General features: G+C 49.8%; 1 protein-coding gene across 1 annotated transcript in view; it reads right to left on the minus strand.

Annotated features, from left to right (window-relative positions):
* Positions 1–1401: 1401 nt before the first annotated feature.
* LOC139228758 (AP-1 complex subunit mu-1) overlaps positions 1402–17327 on the minus strand; it is a 124323-nt gene continuing 108397 nt past the window's right edge. The window contains exon 12 of the mRNA XM_070860085.1: positions 1402–6857. Coding sequence (XP_070716186.1) covers positions 6835–6857 — 23 coding nt within the window. The 3' untranslated portion in view covers positions 1402–6834. The remainder of the gene's footprint in view (positions 6858–17327) is intronic.

Here is a 17327-nt window from a genome sequence, read left to right on the forward strand (position 1 = left end):
GACACTGTAAAACACCTTGGCTCCATTCTCCTCTTCCCCAGCAACCTTGGCTGAGATCAGCTTAATACATGACTCCACATGTTACTGTGACACCAACATAACGTGCAGTCAGATGGTGAAGTAATATTAAAATACAATGTCGGAGATGTTCTTTGTAAAAGTTCAACTGACATTTAGTGAAGGTTCTTCAGTGCTGTGCAAATGTCACTTCTAAAATGGAAAACACTCTGAACTTAGAATTAGGTGTTACCATGGGTCCAAATACAGTCTCTTCATCTCTGGGAGATGGGTTAATCAACTAACATTAATCAGTTGGGAGCCTCTTTGCTCCAATGATAAGGGAGTCAAGGGTTAGGGGCAACAGGCGGGGAAGTGGAGTTGAGGGCATGATCTTATTAAATGGTGGAGCAGGTGCGAGGGGCCGTATGGCCGACTCCTGCTCATGTTTCTTATGTTCTTCTAATGACCCAAGGTCTCTCAGAGAAAGAAGTTCGTGCAACGTCTGACAGCCGTAGATAGGGACAGGTTCAGCGCGCAAAATTGGCCTGCATTTGTGGCACAAAGTAAAAGAAAACTGGCTCTATCTCCAAGAAAGACTTGTATTTATATGTTTGCATGTCAGACAATGAAACCATGAGGATAGCTTGTGGGGTGGAGAATGGGAAATAGGTCTAAGTTTTGAAGACAGTTACCAAAAACTGGTTGGGTATAGAGCAGGGTATTTGCCTCAGTGATGAGAAACTCAGATCTGTGGGGGAGGAAAGGGATTTAGGTCTTCATGTACACGTTCACTAAAGGCTAGTGCACAGGTACAGATAGTAGTCGGAAAGGCTAATAGCCTTTATCACAGGTGAGGAAACCATGCCTCAGTAGTGCCTTGGTCAGAAAGACCCTTGCAGAATTTCTCCAAAATTCACAGTATCAACCGCTGCTTTATAAACACACTGCAAAACACCAGCTAGTGTGGCTGCTGCTGTATACAAGGACAGCCAATGATACAAATGAAAAGTGGCTGAAAAGTCTCGAGCCACGGGTTGTTTTGATTTTCTGGATGACATATCCCAGCTTATTCCTGATCACTGAGCTGAGCCCACATGAAAGGTGACGGATATTTACATTTCTGTAAATTCTAAACCACTGAATATTATAAAATAGAATTAGAGAAATGTACCAAACCAAGAAAAGTTATGACAAAGTGTGTACGTACACACTCAGTATTACTGACTGCGCATCATACACTTTCAATATTGTGCGCCTAACGCACTAATGCGTGCTGATTATCACATGATTTTGAACATATCGCCCGTCTGCTTACGGTCATCATTACACTGGTTAGCACGTCACAGGGTTAATGCATCTTGCCGGGAAGCTCCATGTAAAAAGCACACACACCACACTGCGCGTTGTCATTTCTTTTTATTATTAGTGATGTAAAGAATATGATAAATTGACATCACGGAAGGAAGGTAAATGAACTCAACATCTGTAACAGGCAGAGAAAGAAACAAGCTTGAAGAAACCTAAGGCGCCACGTGTCTCAGTTTACCCGGGCACCTGCACAGCTCGGTAATAGGAAGATGTTCAGAGGACCATCCGCCTTCTGGAGCCAGGCAAAGCTTGCAGGACAGCTAACATTCAGCACTTCCCACACACTGCGGCCCACAGACAAGGCAGCAAGGCCAGGCTGACTGGGTAGCCTCGCTAACTGATGGCGCCTCTCTGCTCAGCGAGTGTTGGGGGCAGTGGGAGGGGTTGGGATGGGGAGGTGAAGACAGTGTCACTGTATGAGAAATCTTTCCTCCGCCAGTTCTCCTTTGAGTGGGGAACGCGTATACAGAGAAATGCAGACACCCAGTGACAAACTAAACGCAGTACGATGAGCTGTTAGAGCACAGCTAAGGCAAACTTCCCAGTGACTTTGCTGCACCGGTGTGTTTTGGCTTTCCCACAAAGTGCAGCTGAGGACAGCCAGGAGTGAGGTGGCTCCGTTTACTAGCTCTCTCCGCGCAGGCTGCTCCAGAGGGCAGACAGTTCTCACCAGCAAGCTGCTTCTGGTCTTGCTGCTTGTAACAGGTGCACCAGGTTAACATTTTGGAAATATTCCGGACCTTATCATGAGACACGGTCTCTTCAACCACCGTTCACATTCCGACATTGCAACCATCAAAACTGAGAGAATATGGAAGAGTGCACAACAGAACTGGCCTAGAGACAGCAGACAGCAAATGAAATGGAGCTGTCTCAGGCTACAGAACTGCTCGCCCCTGGAGAACACTGTCCAGAAAACTCTCCTCCTCTCTCACCCCCACCCCATGAAAATCAGAGAAACGACAGGATCCCAAACTGAGCTAAATGAAATCAAATTCAGCTGATGGGGTGAGATCCTGATCACCACATGACCCTGTGGACAACGATGTTGGATTTCACCCCGACTTTAACTTCCTTTCCTGAAAGAGACGAAAGATGCCGGGCCTCCCTCCCGCTCCAGTTTGTCCAGGAGCCTGGGCATTGGGTGTTGGGTGTTGACACGCTATTCGACCATGGAGCTTACCGCTGTTCCCAACACACACGCATATCCCCCCAGGAGTGTCTGTGGAGAGGGAGGGAGCAGTGATGCTCGCTGCTCTTTCTTTCCCCTCTAGCAGTTTGTGCGTTTATACATATTTGGAAAATATGGAATGACTCATTGGGACTATAATAGAAACATGTACATTAGTATGTGGCTGTCGGAATGACCAATGGTAATTACTAGCGAGCCAATGGCGAAGAATTGCTGCTTGAGATGAACTTTGGCTCACTCTGGGTGTAGAAAATAAAACGAAGCCTCGCCTCGCTGAACAGCCACAACTTCCGGTGAGGGGGAATGGCCGGAAATCAGACCCCGCGGCCCTCAATGTAAATCTATGGCATGCTTTAGGTTCACAGAGTTTGGGATTCGCCTATCTTTGGGACACACAGTCCTCTAAAGAATGCTTGGTGAAAAATGGCTTCCGAGAACTCAAATTATCGGACTCCAGATGAATCCTTTTAGGTATGTCATTACATTTCCTTTAAAAAAAAATCAGGAGTCTGGGGGTGATTATGGTGGAAATGTTCCAATGCTTAAAGCAGCTGTGTCAGACTGCTCAACACCAGGTTCCCCAATGTTCTATCTGCCTCCTGGAACTTAAAGGCCACTTTTGACTTTAGCTATCCTCCAAGCTGCTTTAGGAGTGTGCTATACATGGCCACATACATCCCCTGCCCCTGGCAGCGCTCAGGTGGCTGGCGGTATCGAGCTTAGTTGTGCCTCAGTGCCAACACTGAGAGACAGTCACCACACACAGACCGAAACACCAGTGCACAAGGCAGCTCCCCAGGCTGCTGCCACGGAGAGCACCTTCCTGCTCAAAGCGAGACCACCAGAGAATAAGGCCCGAGGGGGAAGATTCATTGCTTCACAAGATCGGGAAATCAGAAATATATTACCTCCGCACTCTGTAGTCCAGAAAGATTTTAGTTTGTAAACAATTGTTATTTTCTAAGGACAGTCTGTGCTGCTTCACATCATTCAGTTCTATTCAACCCAATTGTGCCTTGCCAAAGGCAAATTCAAGCCATCAGAGCAAACCCTACCCTTTCCTTTGGCTGAATGGGGGAACTCTGCACACCAGGACATTTGGGGAAAGGGTAAGTACTCCTTCTGTCCAACACTGGTTGCTAGGTGGTGTAAAGCAGGCACCAGGCTGCCTGTGGTGTGCTCGTCCAGGGGTCAGCAACCAGGCTGGGATTAGTAACTCGGCAATGATGCCAAGCCGTATCTGCCACTGCGGTGCCTGTTAGTGCTCCACACACCAGTCGTTTCAAATATTAACGTCACTACTCTATGCTAAGTTACAAGGCTGCTGGGATTAAAAAAAAATGATTCTCCCCCCACCCCCTCCAATTGCTCTGAATACATTGACGCCTTTACTGGGTTAAGGCTCCAGAGAGAGACAGCTTTCCAGTTCTTCACAAGTGGCCAGTGATTGTGTGACAGCTTCCACCGTGAGTACCAACAAGCTAGGTGACTGTGGCGGACCTCACAGCCGAGCTCGGCAATATCCCAACATCCACATACCTACACTTCCGGTGGGGTGTTCGCTGGCACTAGGAGCAGGGAGCAGCCTGCCTGATCCCTCCCTCACTCCTCTCTCCACCCAGGTCTACCATCCCTGACTGAGGCCTGGACTACCAGCCAACTCCACACAACATGGAATCTGTGCTGGCCTGCATGGGTCAGGGACATTGGCCTGGAATTCCCCCAGGATTCTGCTCCAACTTCAGTGGGAGGGTGGCGGAACCCCCAGAATATTGCCATTACAGGCTGCTGTTCTGGGACTTGTGCCAGAGAACCCCCGTGCTAAATCCATGGGCCAATATCTTCCCGTCAGCTGTTGAGGGATGAAGACGGTGGGATGTATAAGGGACCTGAAGCACAGGCTGGTGGAACTGATCACCCATTGTAAAAGGCTGGAAGGTCCTTTGGCTCTATCCTCCTCGATGGGATGCTCCCGCTTTAGCTGCTTGGCCAACCTCAGCTCCGCCCTGTCCTGGGTAACTGTGGTATGCCCTGGAACAGACATAGCGACAGGAAAGCTTCAGGGTCTGAGCAAGAGGTACCACAGAGCAGGCACCACGCTTGTTTTCACAAGGCACCGACCGCTGCAAACATTGGCTGCTCAATGTGGGCCTTTGGTTCTACATGCACGCAGTGTCGCTCCGTCAGCACAACCTGTCCCTTCCCTACACTTAAATCACGCGGCAAGCAGCAGCGGACCCTGTTGCCTCACCCAAGTGGCCAGCTATTCAACCACAGGAGGAATCACAGCCGGTCGATACTCATTTTAAGGGCCAGGTACAGGGGCTTAATAGGAGTGGTCGCCGGATAGCCAGAAGGACTGGGAGCCCCAAAGCCAATGGTCTCTCTCTGGCCAATTAGAAGCACCACTGCTGTCTCAAGCAATCAGCACACACCGAGGATCAAAGGTGGGGCCACCTGCTCTGCCTGACTCAGTACCATGAGGGTCCTGAGCCCTGGGGGAGCTGCCTGGATACCTTTACAAGCTGCGGCTTCTCCTGGCACTGAATCACGTCAAGCAGAAAGCCCGTTCTGCTGACGGTGCAGACAACCCTGCAAACACTTCCGCTGCAGGCTGTTGCACCACTGAGTAGCAGATCCCAACAACAGAGTCCTTTACACAGTAACAGTGTCACTGGATGATCCTCTGGCCCAGAACTACATAATCCTGTGCCAGCCAAGAACCATCTCAATCCGGCAGCTCATCAGCACTCATTCTAACACTGTTCTTTAAACATTTTATACAGCATTACACACACACACACACACATATATATTTATATATATATATTTTAAAAAACAATAGCGTACAAAAGAGTTAACTGTTGGGACCGTGTTTCTCTGAAGCGACCTGCTACCTGAGCCAGGCCCGTGATCCCTGCCGTTTGAGGGCCAGATCTGCCTTTGATTCCGATCTATGACTGTTTGTACCGAGAAACAGTCCACAATCAGGGCTCCGAGTGCGTCTGTGTGGGCCTGATTGCTGCAGCTCTTTCTAGCAATTTTAACAGGTAAGACTTTAAAAAAATTCATAGCTCCCTCCTCCAAAAGTAAAATCAACATGTAGGTACATCAGAGCTGTACAGCGTGCCTGCTGGGCAGTGCAGGGGGGCAGGGGTGGAGAGAGGGCTAATCGGGGGGAGGAATGCATTGGCCTTTCTGTGCAGACTCAGCGAGGAACCTGCTACCAGGTTAAATTGGCAGTGTGATCGAGTTGGCACAAAACATGGCGGTGAGCTGGGCCTGATCGGCGCCACTGGAATTCAGTGCAATGTCCGATTTCAACGTGTGGGCCCTGACACGTGGAAAGCTCTGGGATGGCAACCGATGTCCCCTCTAAGCTGCGAGGCTGCACAGTTGTCCGTTCGTCCGGTGTAGCCCGGGGCCGGCTCTTCAACCGTGAACTTGTGCACACACGAATCTTTGAATAGGCCACGCAGCATAAAGGGACCATACGCTCCCCCCAAACATTAGGGGCAACACTGATAGCAACACCAGCTACTAAACCAACCATGCCTGAGCAAATGCCAAACCAGCCAGGCCTGAGCAAATGCCCTGTTACAGGGACAGCTGCTATTAAGACATCACTCTGAGTATTAAGTTAAATTTATATTAAAAAAAAAAGAAAACAAAAATTTGGACGAACCTTGGAAAACCATTTATAAACTGGTGAGGACGGCAATGTATTGTTCTTAGTTTTTGCAGGTGCTTTTCCCAAGTTAAAGGGGTATTGAAGGAACGGGAACCCTGCTTGGAGTGCATGATGGCCATGGGGTTTGTTCCACGTTAATTCAGTGCTTGGGCATCGAGACAAGACAAGACACATATAGCGCAACAGTCAGCCAATCACAATCCCGCTCGCATCAAAACACAAGTGCTAAGCCGAGGCAACAAAGCTGGGACCCATCGGGAGCACTCCAAGTTCAGGCCCGCTTTCACTTGCTCCAGCACAGAGAAAAAAGTTAACGAAAAAAATCGGAGTCTAACTATCCAAAGGGAGCAAAGGGGTGGGGGGAATTTGGCGATGTGTGGGGACAGGGACAGGGACAGAGGGGAAAAACAATGCCTGTTTTCCTTTCAGTTCCATGGATGAGTGCATTTGAAATGTTTTATCTTCTTCATGAAAGACGGTGCTATGACAGGGACCTGAAACATGATGAATACACCTAACACTTTTACACAATCCACTGAATTAGATCTCTCCCCTCCCATCACTCTTTGGGCGCAGTCTTCCTTCATTGTGTTCGTAGTTGGTAGTCTGCAAAACAAAAACACAAGAACATAAGATTATAAGAAATAGGAGCAGGAGTAGGCCATTCGGCCCCTCGAGCCTGCTCCGCCATCCAATAAGATCACGGCTGATCATCGATCACTTTCCCGCCCAATCCTCATATCCCTTGATTCCCCTAGAATCCAAAAATCTATTGATCTCAGCCTTGAATGTATTCAGAGACTCAGCATCCACAGCCCTCTGGGGCAGAGAATTCTAAAGATTCACCACCCTCTGAGGGAACATAAGATAAACGAGGGGGAGGAGATAGACACAAAAAGGCAGCATGAATATCAGTACATGATCCAAAGTGACACAGAGCAAACCGGACTGGACACAAACGCACCTCATGCAAGCACACAATCTACATTCATATACTGATGGGCAGTAGCACATCACATCACACCCTCTCTCTCACTCACAATGGGTTCAACTGGCAACCATGAGAAACACGTAACTGCAACTACAGCCTACGTCAACACCACAACATTCTTCGCCCTAACAAGGCACAAAGCAAATGGGCTCTACCTTACCAGCACAGATTACACCTAAAGCCAAGAGTATTATGTTCCCATGGTCACAGTTCAATTTCAACAAAACTCGCTTTTAATCCTCAAAACTCTGCCTTCCTCTCCTGGTGCTACCAGCAGCCGAGCCCTGTTAGTCTTGGCGATGTTTACATTGTGGACGCCCAGCAGGAGTTGCTGCACAGTGCCAGCAACAGCACCCATTGGCTGATTCTGCCCTCCCTAGCCCAGGAGAGTGCCTGCCAGCCAATTCTAGTGCCCTGCTGCCTTGGCCAGGTCAGCACAAACTAGGGGGGTGGGGGTCTGGGACTCACTGCCTGAAAGGGTGGTAGAGGCAGAAACCCTCACCACAATTAAAAAGATCGTGGATGTGCACCTGAAGTGCCGCAACCTGCAGGGCTACGGACTGAGAGCTGGAAAGTGGGATTAGGCTGGGTAGCTCTTGGTTGGCCGGCGCAGACATGATGGGCCGAAATGGCCTCCTTCCGTGCTGTAAATTTCTATCCATGATTCAAACCCTCCTGGCCTGTATGCCTCAGCTACTTACTGCTAACACTCTATGGGCATAAGGAAGCTCTCAAACTGTCTTACTCCTCTGATGTTGGAGGGCTGCATGTCGCCTTGGGTTTTAAATATCGTGCGCGCTCATTTGGCTTTGAACCCAATCTAGGCCGGTGGGTTGAAGCGCTCCTTTCTTTCCTGGGTGCAAGGGTTGTGTGTATGAATTGACAACCCAGATCCCAGTGGGTAGCAATCTGCCGCTAACAGCTAATCTCACGCAGTGAGGATAGTTGGCATGAGAAGTGCACACCTGTCATTCGTGCACTATGGAGCGCTCCTCGATGGTGGGAATGGAGTGTCACTCAGCAACACATAGTGCTGCACCAGAGCGGCATTGCAAGACATGGATACTGGGAAACTGCTGTTCTCCATTACTACCATCTCCCAACCTAAGTTAAGAATAACATTTCTTTACTAACTTCACTCCCAAAATCAAAACTATAAACAGTATTGCAAAATTATTGAGTCAGGAATTTTTCTTCAATTTTGATCAGTAGAAAATGACATGAAACTGTTGTGCAAGTTCCCACCTGTGCTCGACAACTTCGTACATGTCCAATAAACATCAAAGCAGCACCCGCTAAACAATGTGTCCTGCCCTGCAAGAGATCTGAATCCACATGGTTTAAATGCACAGGTGGCCAGAAGCATTGGTTACTTGAAATTCCTACTCCAAGATATCATCATAACCAACAACTGGCCACTGCAGCAATCTGCTTCACCTAGACTACTTCCAGCGGATGAGAAAATAAGATGGCTGCAGCATTCTAGGAACATAGAAACAGGAATAGGTCATTCAGCCCCTTGAGCCTGCTCAATTAGATCACGACTGATCTGTGCAACAACTTCATTGTCCTGCCTTTGCTCCATACCCCAACAAGAATCTAGCGATCTCAGTCTTGAAAGTTCAAATTGCTAGGGAACCAAAGGTCGAGTGAGCAAGAGGAATTAAAGGAAATGATTATTAGCAAGAAAATAGTGCTGGAGAAAGTAATGGGACTGAAGGCCGATAAATCCCCAGGGCCTGATGATCTGCATCCCAGAGTATTAAAAGAGGTAGCCATGGAAATAGTGGATGCGTTGGTTGTCATCTTCCAAAATTCTATAGATTATGGAACAGTGGCAAATGTAACCCCACTATTTAAAAAAGGAGGGAGAGAGAAAGCGGGGAACTACAGACCGATCAACCTAACATCAGTGGTAGGGAAAATGCTAGAGTCTATTATAAAGGATGTGACAATGGCACACTTAGATAACAACAATGGGATTAGACAAAGTCAACATGGATTTATGAAAGAAAAATCATGTTTGACAAACTTACTGGAGTTTTTTGAGGATGTAACTGATAGAATAGATAAGGGAGAACCAGTGGATGTAGTGTATTTGGATTTTCAGAAGGCCTTTGATAAAGTCCCACATAAGAGGTTAGTGTGAAAAATTAAAGCACATAGGATTGGGGCTAATGTACTGGCATGGATTGAAAATTGGTTAACTGACAGGAAACAGAGAGTAGGAATAAACGGGTCTTTTTCGGGGTGGCGGGCAGTGACTAGTGGGGTGCCACAGGGGTTAGTGCTTGGGCCCCAGCTATTCACAATATATATAAATGATTTGGATGAGGGAACCAAGTGTAATATTTCCAAGTTTGCTAATGACACAAAACTCGGTGGGATTGTGAATTGTGAGGAGGATGGCAAAGATGCTGTAAGGCGATTTAGATAGGTTTGTGTGTGGGCAAACACATGGCAGATGCAGTATAACATGGATAAATGTGAAGTTATCCACTTTGGTAGGAAAAACAAAGACGAAGTATTATTTAAATGGTGATGGTTTGGGAAATGTCGATGTACAGAGGGACCTGGTTGTCCTTGTACACAGTCATTGAAACCAAACATGCAGGTGCAGCAAGCAGTTAGGAAGGCAAATGGTATGTTGGCCTTCATTGCAAGAGGATTTGAGTACAGGAGCAAGGATGTCTTACTACAGTTATACAGGGCCTTGGTGAGACCACACCTGGAGTATTGTGTGCAGTTTTGGTCTCCTTACTCAAGAAAAAATATATTTGCCACAGAGGAAGTGCAGCAAAGGTTCACCAGACTGATTCCTGGGATGGCAGGACTGTCTTATGAGGAGATTGGGTTGACTAGGCCTGTATTCACTGGAGTTTAGAAGAATGAGAGGGGATCTCATTGAAATGTATAAAATTCTGACTGGGTTGGATAGACTGGATGTGGGGAGGATGTTTCCCCTGGCTGGGAACTCTAGAACAAGGGGTCACAGTCTCAGGATACGGGGTAGGACATTTCGGACTGATATGAGGAGAAATTTCTTCACTGAGGGTGGTGAACCTGTGGAATTCTCTACCACAGAAGGCTGTGGAGGCCGAGTCACTGAATATTTTTAAGAAGGAGATAGATAAATTTCTAGACACAAGAGGCACCAAGAGATATGGGAGAAAGCGGGAATATGGTGTTGAGATGGAGGATCAGCCATGATCATACTGAATGGTGGTGCAGGCTCGAAGGGCCAAGTGGCCTACTACTGCTATTATTTTCTACATCACAGCGTCCACAGCTGTAATGTATGCCCCGGTGAGCATGCTCACAGGTTGGTGGGGCTGTTGAGTTGGGAGTGGCTTAGCCTGTCACGTGATGTTCATAAGACTCAATAAAACCCCAGCCAGTTGGGTTCGGGGGATCCATGATGTGGCAGATGGATGAATTGGTAATGTGTAGTGTGATTATTAAATTTTTTGTCAATAAACCAACTAGTTCTAAATTAGCAATGTGCTGCTATGAATTCTGAAGCAAAGAACGCTTGAAGCAAATACATTACAACAGCCTGTTGGGGGAAGAGTTCAACATTTCCACTGGTTTCTGATTTCCCAGCTCTAATTTTAAGATTGTGTCCCCTCATTCTTGATTACCCCAGAGAAATTTTCTATATCTACCTTATCGAATCTCTTTTTACATTTAAAACACCTCAATCAGATCATCCCACAATCTTCTATACTTAAGGGAATGAACACAAGCCAAGTTTATCCAATCACTCCTCATAATGTAAAACCCTCTAAGCCCCGGAATGATAATTTGTCAATGGGCAGGAGGGGAGGTGGATCCGATGGGAGGGTTGGCCAAGAGTGGCTCACCTCCTAGCAGCCATTTGGAGGACAGGATGTGGTCAGGACCTGACCCCTCTACTCAGGATACGGAACAAGAGGTGGGTAGAAAATGAGATAATTTCGGGGTGGGGGAAAAGGGTGGTGAAAGAAAGAGGGAAAAGGCCACCGGACTCCTGGCTGTGTTGGAACACTCCCAATGGGGTATTGCTAAAAGACACACAATGGCATTTTGAAAATGCTTCATGTATCAAAGCTTTGATTGAAATATTCACAAAATATGTGCTCATTTTATACCAAAGGGAGACGATTAGTACAACACGACAGATACGATTATGATTAGGGATTATGCAGGTGTCCTTGTATATGCTGTGCAAAGATTGCACTGAAGTGTCATTCTCATCGATGACCACTTTTCGCCATAGCTTCACGTATTTGTCTCTCAAGCTCACTGATAATTTGATCCACGAGTGTGTACTCCTGTCCTCAGTAAAGTGCCCCTTTCCTCTATGAGCGGTGTTGGTGGTGGTGGGGGACAGAGAACAATAGGCAAAGATTGGCCAATTACCGAGGACCAAGGGTGTTTTCTTAAATGAGATACGTGCGTTTGAAAAGTTGGAAGTCTTTTACCAAGGTCCCCTCTCGCAACCTCACATCTGTATCCAGTTTGTGCACACTCTCAAGAACTGCATCTGAAATCGCTTCCTTTTCGTGGCTGCTTATCAAAGGGATTTTCCCAACAGATCATTTCAGCTGCTGGCAGTCCAGTCTCCCCTAGAGCATACCAATATCCATTCACTTGCCCCATAGGCTTTGCTGTGTGTGTGTGCGTGTGTTGTGTGCATGCTTAATATATAAAACAAACACTTAAAGAAGTCTTATTGACACGCTAGCCGTTATAGGCCAAGTGTGCCATGTCTGAAACAATCCAGGGTGTTTCCCAGTAACACTGCTGTCCAGATACACACATTCAACAACAGTTTCACCTCACTGTCCACTTCCAGAGCCGAAAGTGAAGAATATAAATGACACATGGAGTAAGAATATCAGATCAGTGAATGCCAACTGACAACCCAACCTTTCTTTGTCTATCCCCAAGAGTACTTATCCCTGCTGTGTATATGAGCTGACTGTCAATTCCATAAAGGCAATCTACTTTGCTCAGATTACACATTTCACCACATGTGCAAACCAAATTATATGGTAAGCCTCATTTTAATCCAGTAGACGCTTGACATAGTTTACCAACAGCACTGTAGTGTATGTAGTTTGGCTGCAACACAACCAACTGCTCTCATTCCATGCAAAGCATTCCAGAAAAGGTACTAAGGAATACTGCAAATTCCTGCTCGGTGATTCTACTACATCACAAACATACTGCTTCATATTCCCAGGGAGAATACTGACTGAAGACTTCCATATTATATGTGACCGACAGCTTTTAGCTTTTAGGGGGAGGGGAGAGAGCAAGAGAAAGAGAGCAGGGAGCAAGAGACAGAGAGAGAGAGATGCAGACGAAAAAGAGGAGAAAAGAAAGGGTAGCGAAGACAAGGGGGGGGGGGGAAAGAGAGACAAGGAAGAGAGGGAGAGAAGAGAGGAGGGAGAGAGCGGGATGAGGAGGGAGAGAGCAGGGGGGTGGAGGGAGAGAGCAGGGGGGTGGAGGGAGAGAGCAGGGGGGTGGAGGGAGAGAGCAGGGGGGTGGAGGGAGAGAGCAGGGGGGTGGAGGGAGAGAGCAGGGGGGTGGAGGGAGAGAGCAGGGGGGGGAATGAGAGAGCGAGGGGGGTGGAGGGAGAGAGCGGGGGGTGTGGAGGGAGAGCGCGGGGGGGGGTGGAGGGAGAGAGCGGGGGGGGTTGGAGAGAGCGGGGGGGATGGAGGGAGAGAGCGGGGGGGGATGGAGGGAGAGAGCGGGGGGGATGGAGGGAGAGAGTGGGGGGGATGGAGGGAGAGAGCGGGGGGGGGGGTGGAGGGAGAGAACGGGGTGGGTGGAGGGAGAGAGCGGGGTGGGTGGAGGGAGAGAGCGGGGGGGGGGGGGGGTTGGAGAGAGCGGGGGGGATGGAGGAAGAGAGCGGGGGGGGTGGAGGGAGAGAGCGGGGGGGGTGGAGGGAGAGAGCGGGGGGGGTGGAGGGAGAGAGCGGGGGGGGTGGAGGGAGAGAGCGGGGGGGGATGGAGGGAGAGAGCGGGGTGGGTGGAGGGAGAGAGCGGGGTGGGTGGAGGGAGAGAGCGGGGTGGGTGGAGAGAGAGAGCGGGGTGGGTGGAGGGAGAGAGCGCAAGGGGGGGGTGGAGGGAGAGAGCGGGGGGGTTGGAGAGAGCTGGGAGCGGGGGGGGTGGAGGGAGAGAGCGGGGGGGGGGGGTGACGGAGAGAGCAGGGGGGGGGGGGTGAGGGAGAAAGCCAGGGGGGTGAGAGAGAGAGAGAGAGCGGGGAGGGGTGAGGGAGTGAGCGGGGGCGAAGAGAGCGAGGGGTGAGGAGGGAGAGAGCGGGGGGGTTGAGGGAGAGAGCGGGGGGGGGGGGGGTGAGGGAGAAAGCGGGGGGGGGGGGGTGAGGGAGAAAGCGGGGGGGGAGGGGTGAGGGAGAGAGCGGGGCGGGGGGGGGGGGGGTGAGGGAGAAAGCTGGGGGGGTTAGAGAGAGAGAGCGGGGAGGGGTGAGGGAGTGAGCGGGGGGGGGGGGCAAAGAGAGCGGGGGGTGAGGAGGGAGAGAGCGGTGGGGGGAGGAGGGAGAGGGCGGTGAGGGGGGACGGGGGGACGGAGGGAGGGAGGAGGGAGGGAGCGGGGGTGGGGGGATGGGGCAGGAAGGAGAGGGCGGGGTGAGGAGGGAGAGAGCGGGGGGGGGGTGAGGGAGAGAGCGGGGGGGGGGGTGAGGGAGAGAGCGGGGGGGGTGAGGGAGAGAGCGGGGGGGGTGGGTGAGGGTGAGAGCGGGGGGGGTTAAGGGTGAGGAGGGAGAGAGCGGGGGGGGGTGAGGGAGAGAGCGGGGGGGGTGGGTGAGGGTGAGAGCGGGGGGGGGGGGGTGAGGAGGGAGAGAGCGGGGGGGGGTGAGGGAGAGAGCGGGGGGTGAGGAGGGAGAGAGCGGTGGGGGGAGGAGGGAGAGGGCGGTGGGGGGGGACGGAGGGAGGGAGGAGGGAGTGAGCGGGGGTGGGGGGATGGGGCAGGAAGGAGGACGGGGTGAGGAGGGAGAGAGCAGGGGAGGGGCGCGAAGGAAGTAGGAGGGGATGCAAGTGGAGGAGGTTGCAGATAGAGCAAGGATTTGAAGACCCTCCTCTTCCTCCCTCTCCCCCCTCCCCACCTCCTCCTCGCCCCCCCCCCCCCCACTCAATGGGAGGTCCAGCTCAGATATAGTCATCTATCAACACAAGGACCTCTCTCCGCTCCACCTTACTTTCAGACCTTCCTTATAGCATGTTTGACCATCAATAACTCACCTTTAACACAGAAAATTACCCAAGGTGCTTTACAGAGCGGGGACAAAACATTAAAAGAATAAATGAGTTGATGTAGAGCCATGATGGGCAAGTCAGGAGGGTTGATTGAAGGCTTGTTCAATCAGGCAGGCTTTATGAAGGTTTTTAAAGATGGCGACGTGGAGAGGTGGACTAGTTTGGGGAAGTAATTCCGGAGAGTGGGGCTGAGGTGGGACGAAGGGAGGGGGAAGAACAAAAGGTTAGAGTCAGTAGACTGAAGGATGTCGGAGGGGAGGGGGTTGCAGAGATAGAGCAAGGGTTTGAAGATCTGGAAAATAATTAAAATTAAAACATTTGGAAGCACAGAGGCAGTGTAGGTCAGCGAGAATGAGAACCTCTTCTTTCTTCCAGTCAGTGGAGGATGTGTATCGAATGAAAGTTTAATAAAAGTTGGATTACGTTACAGATACAGCAATCCTAAATATGCTTTTGTGCAGTAGGTGGGTGGGTGGGAGTGGGAGTGGAGGGAGGGGGGGGGGGGAAGCAGGAGACAGTACAATAAACTTTTACTCAGTATAAATTTCTCTCCTAATAAGTAGTTATGCAGTGTTGCAGCCTCGGGAAAATTTACCCCGTCAGGTGTTAATTGCAGTGAGCTGTTGGTTTGGGCTGGATCAATTACTGCCACGTGTGGCCACAGAAATTCAATCTGTGTTGTGAATTGCAAGCACATCTACTGGTCCCATTGAGGGGCTCAGCAATCGGGACAGACACCGGGAGGCAGAGCCCACCTTTATATATATTTTGTTCATTTGTGGAATGGGAGCAAACTGATCACGAAGCCGACCATGCCCAAGTGCTTCGGTCTGAGGTGGTCTTGGGCCAGTGTGGGAAATTTAAATCCCACGCTGATCCTTTGTCAATGGGCGCAATTTGCGAAAGATGAGAAGTTGGACAGAGAACCGGTGTGGGGTCAGCAAGGTACGCGGGTGGAGTGTCTGCCCCTCCGGTGGTTGTGATAAAGAGGAATGGATCCTGAATTGCAGCCCAGTAGGCACCCACATCCTTCCAGTACAAGGCTACCAAAATGGAGTTTAGAAGAATGAGAGGTGATCTTACTGAAATGTATAAGATTATGAGGGGGTTTGGCAGGGTAGATGCAGAGAGGACGCTTCCCCTCATGGGGGAATCTAGAACTAGGGGGCATAGTTTCAAAATAAGGGGTCGCCCATTTAAAACGGAGATGAGGAGGAATTTCTTCTCTCAGAGGGTCGCAAATCTTTGGAATTCTCTACCCCAGAGAGCTGTGGAGGCTGGGTCATTGAATATATTTAAGGTGGAGATGGAGAGATTTTTCAACTATAGGGGAGTCAAGGGTCATGAGGAGCGGGCAGGGAAGTGAGTTGAGGCCAAGATCAGATCAGCCATGATCTTATTGAATAGGCCTTACACTCAACATCCGTAAGACAAAGGTCCTCCACCAGCCTGTCCCTGCCACACAGCACTGCCCCCCAGTCATCAAGATCCACGGCACAGTCCTGGACAACGCAGACCATTTCTCATACCTCGGGAGCCTCTTATCAACAAGGGCAGACATTGACGAGATTCAACACCACCTCCAGTGCGCCAGTGCAGCCTTCGGCCGCCTGAGGAAAAGAGTGTTCAAAGACCAGGCCCTCAAATCTGCCACCAAGCTCATGGTCTACAGGGCTGTAGTAATACCCGCCCTCCTGTATGGCTCAGAGACATGGACCATGTACAGTAGACACCTCAAGTCGCTGGAGAAATACCACCAACGATGTCTCCGCAAGATCCTGAAAATCCCCTGGGAGGACAGACGCACCAACGTTGGTGTCCTCAACCAGGCCAACATCCCCAGCATTGAAGCACTGACCACACTCGATCAGCTCCGCTGGGCAGGCCACATTGTTCGCATGCCTGACACGAGACTCCCAAAGCAAGCGCTCTACTCAGAACTCCTTCACGGCAAAGGAGCCAAAGGTGGGCAGAGGAAACGTTACAAGGACACCCTCAAAGCCTCCCTGATAAAGTGCAACATTCCCACTGACACCTGGGAGTCCCTGGCCAAAGACTGCCCTAAGTGGAGGAAGTGCATCCGGGAGGGCACTGAGCACCTCGAGTCTCATCGCTGAGAGCATGCAGAGATCAAGCGCAGGCAGCGGAAGGAGCGTGCGGCAAACCAGACTTCCCACCCTCCCTTTCCTTCAACGACTATCTGTCCCACCTGTGACAGGGACTGTGGTTCTCATATTGGACTGTTCAGCCACCTGAGAACTCATGTTTAGAGTGGGAGCAAGTCTTCCTCGATTCCGAGGGACTGCCTATGATGATGATAAATGGCAGAGGCTCAAAGAGCCAAATGGCCTACTCCTGCTCCTATTTCTTATGTTCTTACATTCTAAACTAGGAATGTAACTCCACTTCAAGTTCTGTAGGTATTGGAGCAGTAAAAGGCTTTTTTCTCTCTCAAAGCAGGGGTTGCCCACATCGATGGTAGGAAAAATAATGGAATCCCTACTAAAGGAGAAAATAGAAGAATATCTAGAAACCAAAAATATAATAATGAATAGTCAGTATGGATTTCAAAAGGGATAGTCTTGTTTGACCAACCTTATTGTATTTTTTGAAGAGGTAACAGAGAGAGTAGACAATGGTAATGCAGTAGATATAATTTATCTAGATTTTCAAAAAGCCTTCGATAAGGTACCCCATAATAGACTGATGAACAAGATCAGAGAATGCGGATACAGGGGACAAGTAGCAGAATGGATTGCTAGCTGGCTTCAAGACAGAAAGCAGAGAGTAGGGGTAAAGGGTAACTATTCACAGGGGCAGAAGG

Source organism: Pristiophorus japonicus, chromosome 18 (genome assembly GCF_044704955.1).
Source record: "Pristiophorus japonicus isolate sPriJap1 chromosome 18, sPriJap1.hap1, whole genome shotgun sequence".
NCBI lineage: Eukaryota > Metazoa > Chordata > Chondrichthyes > Pristiophoridae > Pristiophorus > Pristiophorus japonicus.